General features: G+C 36.1%; 1 protein-coding gene across 1 annotated transcript; it reads right to left on the bottom strand.

Moving 5' to 3' along the window:
- Positions 1 to 767: 767 nt before the first annotated feature.
- LOC126064090 (olfactory receptor 5W2-like) lies at positions 768 to 1,712 on the bottom strand. The gene has a single exon (XM_049862719.1). The coding sequence runs from the start codon at positions 1,707 to 1,709 to the stop codon at positions 768 to 770; it is 942 nt and encodes a 313-aa protein (XP_049718676.1). The 5' UTR covers positions 1,710 to 1,712.
- Positions 1,713 to 9,980: the final 8,268 nt, after the last annotated feature.

The raw sequence follows: 9,980 nt of genomic DNA on the forward strand, positions 1-9,980 counted from the left end.
ATAGGCACTCAATAAACACACAGCTTTAAGAATAATTCAGGTAATGCAAGAAAGAAACTATTATAGTTTGAACTGTGTCCCCCCAAATGTGCATCAACTTGGCCAGGCCATGATTCCCAGTATGTGTGGTTGTCCTCCATTTTGTGATCTAATGTTATTATCTCTGTGTTATAAATCCTAACTTCTATGATGTTAATGAGGAGGACACAATCTACAGGATTAGATCGTGTCATCAGTCAATCTCTTTTGAGATAAAAATCAAGAGGAGAGGGAACTACTTCCACCAAGAAAAAAGGAGCAGAGAGTATCATTTGGACCCTGGGTGCCTGTGCTAAGAAGCTTCTAGACCAGGGGAATATTGATGACAAAGACCTTCCTCCAGAGTCGGCACAAAGAGAAAGACTTCTCCTGGAGCTGGTACCCTGAATTCTAACTTTTACCTTTCTAGACTGTGAGAGAATAATCCTTTCTTTGTTATAGTCATCCACTTGTGGTATTTCTGTTATAGCAACACCAGTTAACTAGGATGGAAACATTGAACAAATAAGATTTCGGCACACTTAGGAGACAAAACTGTTTTGCAAAATTAGAGAGTACTGTGCTTAAATTGAAAACACATAAAAATTATAGAATGTTTAGGAAACTACCTAACATCTGGTATAGTTGAGAATTTGTATAAATACTCATTGTATTAAAGTATTTGAGATCACATTGTTCTATACTAAATGATTTGAAGAAAACAACTGTTTATGTGTGTGTATAACTATTTAAAACAGCTTTTTATTTTTCAGTTTTTCCAGAGCCTCTTTCACATCCTTGTTCCGTAGACTGTAAATCAGAGGGTTTAACATGGGGATGACAAGGGTATAAAACAATGAGGTCATTTTGTCTTGCTCTAGAGAGTAGGCAGAACTTGGTCGGAAATACATGAAAAGTCCTGTTCCCTGGAAAATTGCAACAACAGTTAAGTGAGAGGTGCAGGTGGAGAAAGTTTTGAACCTTCCCTCAGCAGAGCAGATCTTTAAGACTGAGAGGATGATGTAACAGTAAGAGACAAGAACCCATGAAATGGTACTCAGTTCAATGAAGCCAAAAACAGTGAATAATGCCAACTCATTGACCTGAATATCAGAACAGGAAAGGAGGAAAAGTGGAGGTAAATCACAGAAGAAATGATTAATTTCATTTGACCCACAGAAACATAAGCGGAAAGTTAACGTGGTGTGTATCAAAGCGTCCACTGTACCCACCAGGTAAACCCCAGCCATGAGCACGGAGCACACCCTGCTGGACATGTCGACTGTATAGAGCAAGGGGTTGCTAATGGCCTTGTACCAATCAAAGGCCATCACTGCCAGCAGGAGACACTCAGAGTCTGCAAAGACACAGAAGATGAAGAATTGCAGAGCACAGCCATAGAAAGAATTTGATCTGTCTTTTTTTTTTTTTGTTAAGAGGTCCACCAGCATCTTGGGCCCAATTGCTGTGGAATAACAGAGGTCACAGAAGGAGAGGTGGCTGAGGAAAAAGTACATTGGTGTTTGAAGCTGGGAGTCCATTTTAATTAAAATGATCATTCCAAGATTTGCCACAAGAATAATGAGATATATGACGAGAAACGTGGCAAATATGGTTGCTTTGATCTCAGGGTTATTAGTAATTCCCAAGAGGTGGAATTCAGTCAACGAAGAACAATTTTTTCCATCCATTCTTCTTTGATCTTGTTCTAAACTGCTACGGGAATGACAAGAAGGTTATAGATCAGGGTTTAACTATGTTAAAAAAAAAAAACAAAAACATATGTTAAATACTATCTGTAAGGCAGAACACTTTCTCTCTGTAAATTGTCTTCTTTATGCTCAGAATGTAGCCCAGATAAATGTCACTGTTAAACAGACATTGTTATGTTATTGAAAAGTAAATAAATAAATGCCTGGAACAGGAAGTTTGAATCTAAATCTGTATATCAGTCTTGACATACGTCATTTGTGTTAGTTTCTCCTGTCTTAGCTCAGACCATAGCTTTGATTAAATCTAAAGCTAAGTCCAGATTCAAAATAATATTAAAGAAACACTAAAGTTAGAGCCACAAAGCCAGAAGACACACACCTAACAGTCTGACAGGTAAAAATAAATACCCCTTTGGACAAAAAAAAAAAAAGTCACATTTATTGTATTCATCCAGAAACATAATTGATTTTAAGATCTAACAACAATAAGTAATACTCCATATAAACAATAAATGAAATTGATTAAGCTACTGTTTTTCTCTATGATGTCTTTTGATTCCACTGATTAAACATGAATGGAACATGTTTTATTCCACTTTCCTATGACACTTCATCTTGGTTTGCTGAACTTTTATAACCCGGTTATAGGACTGACCTGAACCCAAAGGATGAGTCCACTGACAAACTAGAGAAGTGATACAAAGGGAAACACGGAATTAACACAGAGTTGCATCTCCTTGGATTATTAAAATGAATTTTCCATAAAAAATGCAAATGGGAAGAGGGGTAACAAATGTTTCAGACTTATAAAGGGTTCATTTTCTTGTTTGTGTGTATGTGTGTGTGAATGTCTGTTGGTGTATAAAAATTGAAATGTGAATGGTAGTCTGATTTTTTTTTCTGTACTTTAGTATTTTTTTTTTTTCAGTATTATTTTGTATGGTCCATATGAACTTGAATTTATACATAGTGGTATTCTTAGTGTGATACCTCTATTATAGTTGGGATAACACTAAAAGAAAGCTTAAATTCACATGTATAGTGATGTCACTTGAATGGTAACAAAAAGTAATGATTTCCTTAGGAATTTTAGTAAAAATATAAATTAATAAAATATCTCTTTTACTCAAATGAGGTCAGTCCAATTCACACAGCTTCAATCATAAAATATTACAGTTTGGTTGTTAGACTGCAGAGTTTATTTAATTGAATAAGTAGGTATAAAATGATTTATTTATAAATTTCTCAATATTTGATTCCTCAATTTTCAAAAAAAAATTTTTTCTGCAGTCTTTTAAAATGTCAATTCAGGATCCTACCTGAGATGAGCATGTCTTTCTCTTCCGATTTTGGGTAGGTGAACACTAGGCAGGGCACGCTTTATTTTTCTTAGTGCCATTTGGAACTTAAATCTCTAAAGGCTTTGCTCTCATTTTTTGTGTCATACAAACATGTGACTAATTAGGTCCCTGGATCTGCATCTTTCCCCTGTGAATGCTGCACCTTTTTTTAACAAAGCCTGAAGTTTTCATTCAAAGTGATCAATGTTGAGTAACAACAATTGAGTCTAACGCTGTGCTTTATAGCTACCTTGACTCTGCACCCTCCTCTAGTCAAGTCGCACATCTAATGAAGCTCGGATAGACTTGCTACTGTATGATTTTCATTTTGTTTCTATTGTTCACCCTGTTTCTTTCATTTCTGAGAGAAAGATCTTCACTTCTGCATTTAGAAATAAGACAATCTCTCTTACTTGATTACTCTTTATTTTCACTAATCATTGTCTGTTTCACTCTCCCCAACCACATACCAACCACCCCTAATCCAATGATTTTATGACTGTATAGCATTCATTACACATAACCCACTATGTCATGAATTATTATGTTTTTCTGTTTATAGTTGACATTGTCACAGTCTCTAGAACAAAAGTTTTCAAAAGTAATTGATCATTAATTGTTTGGTCTTAAATATCTTCTGGTTGTCTGGAAAAAATGAACAAAGACTAGAAATAATCAGACTTCAAGGGCTGTTTCTCTCATAGAATTGATAGTTGTGAGGATGGTCTTTTTAAGAAAACACATGTGATGGATGTTTCAAGAAAAAATAAGCTCAGTTCTATTCTCTCTCTTTCTCTAATACTGAAATTATACATAAAATACGCAGCAAGTCAAAAATTTCTTTATGTACAGTTCAGTGCAATTATGTTATTCAAGTTATGCAACCATTTTCACTACCTTTTTCCAAGTCATTCCATTACGATTAACATAAACTCAATGTCCCCTAAGAAAAAATTCCCTCTTTCCCCTTCCTTCTCACCCTTGATAGCCACTAAATAATCTTCAGTTTCTATATATTTGCTTACTTCATAGAAATGAGATCATATAGCGTTTGTTCTTTTGAGACTGACTTATTTAGCTCAGAATGATGTTAAGTTTCATCCATGTCGTAGCATGTGTCAGGATTTCATTTCTCTTTATGGGTGACTAGCATTCCATCGGAAACCCTGGTGGCGTAGTGGTTAAGTGCTACGACTGCTAACCAAAGGGTCGGCAGTTTGAATCCACCAGGCACTCCTTGGAAACTCTACGGGGCAGTTCTCCTCTGCCCTATAGGGTCGCTATGAGTCGGAATTGACTTGATGGCGCTGGATTTAGTATTCCATTGTGTATGTACCACATTTTGTTTATCTACATTTTGTTTATTTTAAAAATAATCTTTCAGCAACACACACTGGTGATGGTTACACAACATAATTATTGCAATGGATGTCACTGAATTGTAAGTGAAAAAAAAAATTGACATATGTTTTGTTATACACGTATTTTACCAAAATAAATTTTACTTAAATTATACATAAAACGTAACTTTTGTGTTCAGTTATTTATGGCAGTACTCTGAAAATTGCTGGATACTGGACATGTGATTTTTTTCCCACTCAACCCTTCCCCTAACCCCATAGATATCAGTGTACGATGCCACCCTCCCTAAAATTTAGTCTACCATCTTGGCTTGATCGGACTTCTTCATCAGGGCCCAGAGTTAAATCATGCTTCCACCTTGTTCTGAAACATAAAAATATCCATCCACTCTTCCTTCCATGTGTTTTAAGTACCTTTTCATTCAGCAGTGGGCTTTCAGGGGCACAAGTATGGACTTAGATATAGTCCATTGTAGCTTCCTTACTAAATGGCAGGTATTTTTCACATATTAACTTATCACCATGCACTATTTATTGTATTATCTTGTGCATCCTGAGTTTTCTCTGGCAATCTCATTATATAAATGTGGAAAGTAAGACCCAGAAATGATAAACAAACACCTGGAGGATCATGGACATTAAGTTATCTGACGCCAGAGCACTTGCTCTCAATAGATTCCTGACTACAGTCTTATAAAACAAACCATTCTTTAAAAAATAAAATCTCTTTGCTACTCTCTTGGAATGTTATAGTGCTTTTATGTTAAAACCAAATTTGGAAATGCACTGAAATAGTAATCCACAGATTGTTAGAGATCTGAGAGAACTTATAGATCGTCAAAGTTCCACTTTTAAAGCCAGGCAGAATTCCAGCCATAATAGAGGACAGAGGTGTGCAAATAGAAAGTGTCAACAGATTTGAAACATAATCTGTTTTATCTATTTTAGACAAACACTTGAACATTATTAACTTTGTTGTGAAACGGGCTACTATATTGCACAATTCCAGGGAGGTCGTAGAAAATAAGAAAATTGGTGTCACCTGAAGTTGTGCAAGGTGGTAGACCTGTGGAAGTTCACTGCATTGGCCACATTCTGAGTGATATTTGATAAGTGTGAATTGTTGCAGGACACTGACAAGAATATATTTCTGTGATTATTAAACACCTACTATCGATTGATACTTTTAGGTATGACTAATAATTACGCACACTCATGGTATGTTGTATCTTTTTTTTCTTTTTTTATTGTGCTTTAGGTGAAAGTTTACAAATCAAGTCATTCTCTCACACAAAAATGTATATACATTCTGCTATATACTCCTAATTGCTCTCCCCCTAATGAGACTGCACACTACTTTCCTCCACTCTCTCTTTTAGTGTCCATTCAGCCAGCTTCTGATCCCCTCTGGTCTCTCATCTCCCCTCCAGACAGGAGATGCCAACATAGTGTCATGTGTCTACTTGATCCAAGAAGTTCATTCTTCACCAGTATCATTTTCTATCCCATTGTCCAGTCCAATCCCTGTCTGAAGAGTTGGTTTAGGGAATGGTTCCTGCCTTGTGCTTACAGAAGGTCTGAGGACCATGACCACCAGGGTGCTGCTCGTCTCAATCAGATCACTAATTCTGGTCTTTTTACAAGAATTTGGGGTTTGCATCCCCCTGCTCTCCTGCTCCCTCAGGGGTTATCTGTTGTGTTCCCTGTTAGGGCAGTCATTGGTTGTGGCTGGGCACCAACTAGTTCTTCTGGTCTCAGGCTGATGTAGTCTCTGATTTATGTGGCCCTTTCTGTCTCTTGGGTTCATAATTACCTTGTGTCCTTGGTGTTCTTCATTCTCCATTCTCTAGGTAGGTTAAGACCCACTGATGCATCTTAGATGGCTGCTTGCTAGAGTTTAAGACCCCAGATGCCACTCTCCAAAGTGGGATGCAGAATGTTTTCTTAGTAGATTTTATTATGCTAATTGACTCAGATGTCTCCCAAAACCATGATCCCAAACCCCTGCCCCTACTACACTGGCCTTCGAAGTGTTCAGTTTATTCAGGAAACTTCTTTGCTTTTGGTTTAGTCCAGTTGTGCTGACCTCTCCTATGTCATGTGTTTCCTTTCCATTCACCTAAAATAGTTCTTATCTACATCTAATTAGTGAATACACATCTCCCTCCTTCCCTCCCCCCGCCTTAACCATCAAAGAATATTTTCTTCTCTGTTTAAACTATTTCTTCAGTTCTTATAATAGTGGTCTTATACAATATTTTTCCTTTTTTCAACTGATAATTTCACTCAGCATAATGCCTTTCGGATTCCTCCATTTGATGAAATGTTTCACAGATTCGTCACTGTTCTTTATTGATGCGTAGTATTCCATTGTGTGAATATACCGTAATTTATTTATCCATTCATTTGTTGATGGGCACCTTGGTTGCTTCCAACTTTTTGCTATTGTAAACAGTGCTGCAATGAACATGGGTGTGGATGTACCTGTTCGTGTAAAGGATCTTGTTTCTCTAGGATATATGCCAAGGGGTCGGATTGCTGGATCATATGGTAGTTCTATTTCTACCTTTTTAAGGAAGTGCCAAATCGATTTTCATGGTGGATGTACCATTTTACATTCCCACCAGCAGTGTGTAAGTGTTCCAGTCTCTCCACAAGCTCTCCAACATTTATTATTTTGTGTTTTTTGGATTAATGCCTGCCTTGTTGGAGATGGAATCTCATTGTAGTTTTGATTTGCATTTCTCCAATGGCTAATGGTGGCGTAATGGTTAAGTGCTACAGCTGCTAACCAAAAGGTCGGCAATTCAAATCTGCCATGCGCTCCTTGGAAACTCTATGGGGCAGTTCTACTCTGTCCTATAGGGTTGCTATGAGTTGGAATCGACTTGAAGGCAGTTGGTTTGGTTTTCTGGTTTTGTAATGGCTAATGATCCTGAGCATTTTTTTATGTATCGATTAGCTACCCCAATGTCTTCTTTAGTGAAGTGCCTGTTCATATCTTTTGCCCATTTTTTAAATAGGGTTATTTGTCTTTTTGTAGTTGATTTTTTGCCGTATCATGTACATTTTAGAGATCAGACGCAGATCGGAAATGTCATAGCTAAAAGCTTTTTCTCAGTCTGTAGGTAATCTTTTTACTCTTTTGGTGAAGTCTTTTTTTTTTTTGGATGAAAAGGTAGAGTGAGGCCTCCCACCTTGTTCTTTTTTGGTAATGCTTTGCTTATCTGGGGCCTCTTTCCCTTCCATATGAAGTTGGTGATTTGTTTCTCCATCTCATTAGAAAATGTCCTTGGAATTCAGATCGCAATTGCATTGTATCTATAGAACGCTTTTGGTAGAATAGACATTTTTACAGTGTTAAGTGTTTTATGTTATTCCACTTATATAGGTCTCTTTTGGTTTCTTATAGTAGCATTTTGTAGTTTTCTTTGTATAAGTCTTTCAACATCTCTGGTGAGATTTGTTCCTAAGTATTTTATTTTCTTGGGGGCTACTGTAAATGATATTGATTTGATGATTTCCTCTTTTATTTTTTTGGTTGTTGGTGGTGTAGAGGAATCCAACTGATTTTTATATGTTTATCTCGTATTCTGATTCTCTGCTGAACTCTTCTATTAGTTTCAGTAGTTTTTTTTGAGGATTCTTTGGGATTTTCAGTGTATAAGATCATGTCATCTGCAAATAGAGATTGTTTTACTTCTTCCTTGCCTATCTGGATGCCCTTTATTTCTTTTTCTAGCCTAATTGTTCTGGCTAGGATCTCCAGCACAATGTTGAATAATAGTGGTGATAAAGGGCATCCTTGTCTGGTTCCTGATCTCAAGAGGAATGCTTTCAGACTCTCTCCATTCACGATGGTGTTGGCTGTTGGCTTTGTATAAATGCCCTTTATTATGTTGAGGAATTTTCCTTCTATTCCTATTTTGCTGAGAGTTTTTATCATGAATGGGTGTTGGACTGTGTCAAATGCGTTTTCTGAATCAGTTGATCAGATCATGTGGTTCCTATCTTTGGTTTTATTTATATGATAGATTACATTACTTGTTTTTCTAATGTTGAACCATCCCTGCATAGTTGATATGAATCCCACTTGGCCATGGTGAATTTTTTTTTTTTTTTTGATATGAAGTTGAATTCTATTGGCTAGAATTTTGTTGAGGATTTTTACATCTAAGTTTATGAGGGATATAAGTCTGTAATTATCTTTTTTTGTGGGTCTTTCCCTGGTTTTTGCATCAGGGGTACGTTGGCTTCTTAGAATGAGTTTAGGTGTATTCCATCATTTTCTATGTTCTGAAATACCTTTAGTAGTAGTGGTGTTAACTCTTCTTTGAAAGTTTGGTAGAACTCTGCAGTGAATCTGTCCAGGCCAGAGCTTTTTTTTGTTGGGAGTTTTTGATTACCTTTTCAATCTCTTCTTTTGTTATGGGTCTATTTAGTTGTTCTACCTTTGTTTGTGTTAGTTTAGGTAAGTAGTGTTTTTCTAGGAATTCATCTATTTCTTCTAGGTTTTCAAATTTGCTAGAGTACAATTTTTGATACTAATCTGAAATGATTCTTTTAATTTCATTTGGGCCTGTTGTAATATCACCCACCTTATTTCTTATTTGGGTTATTTGCTTCCTCTCCTGTTTTTCTTTTGTCAGTTTGGCCAGTGGTTTATCAATTTTGTTGATTTTTTTCAAAAAACCACCTTTTGGTCTTGTTAATTCTTTCAATTGCTTTTCTGTTTTCTATTTCATTTAGTTCTGCTCTAATTTTTATTATTTGTTTCCTTCTGGTGCCTGATATTGATTTTCTAACCACATAACTCTCTTTAGTATTTCTTGTAGTTTTGGCTTGGTTTTTATGAATTCCCTAAACTTCTGTTTATCTGGAAATGTCCTAATTTCACCTTCATATTTAAGAGACAGTTTTGCTGGATATATGATCCTTGGCTGACAATTTTTTTCCTTCAATTCTTTACATAAGTCATCCCATTGTCTTCTTACCTGCATGGTTTCTGATGAGTAGTCCAAGGTTATTCTTATTGACTTTCCTTTGTAGGTAACTTTTTTGTTTATCCCTAGCTGCTCTTAAAATTCTCTCTTTATCTTGGGTTTTGGCAAGTTTGATTATAATATGTCTTGGTGACATTCTTTTTAAAATCCTCCTTATGTGGAGTTCGATTAGCATCTTGGATAGATATCTTCTCATCTTTCACGATATCAGGAAAGTTTTCTGGCAACAAATCTTCAACAATTCTCTCTGTATTTTCTGTTATCCTTTCCTGTTCTGGCACTCCAATCACTCTTAGGTTATTTCTCTTGATAGAGTCCCACATGATTCTTAAGTTTTCTTCATTTTTTAAAGTTCTTTTATCTGATTTTTCTTCAAAAGTGTTGGTGCCATGTGCTTTATCTTCAAGATCACAAATTCTGCCTTCCACTTGCTCAGTTCTGCTCCTCAGACTTTCTTTCGAATTGCCTAATTCTGTAATGTTATTGTTAATCTTCTGAATTTCTGATTGCTCTCTGTCCATGAATTTTTCCAGCTTATTAAAGTTT

The sequence above is a fragment of the Elephas maximus genome, chromosome 20 (genome assembly GCF_024166365.1).
Source record: "Elephas maximus indicus isolate mEleMax1 chromosome 20, mEleMax1 primary haplotype, whole genome shotgun sequence".
NCBI lineage: Eukaryota > Metazoa > Chordata > Mammalia > Proboscidea > Elephantidae > Elephas > Elephas maximus.

Coding starts and splice junctions, on each gene's coding strand:
- LOC126064090 (XM_049862719.1), bottom strand. CDS start 1,709: ATGGATGGAAAAAATTGTTCTTCGTTGACTGAATTCCACCTCTTGGGA.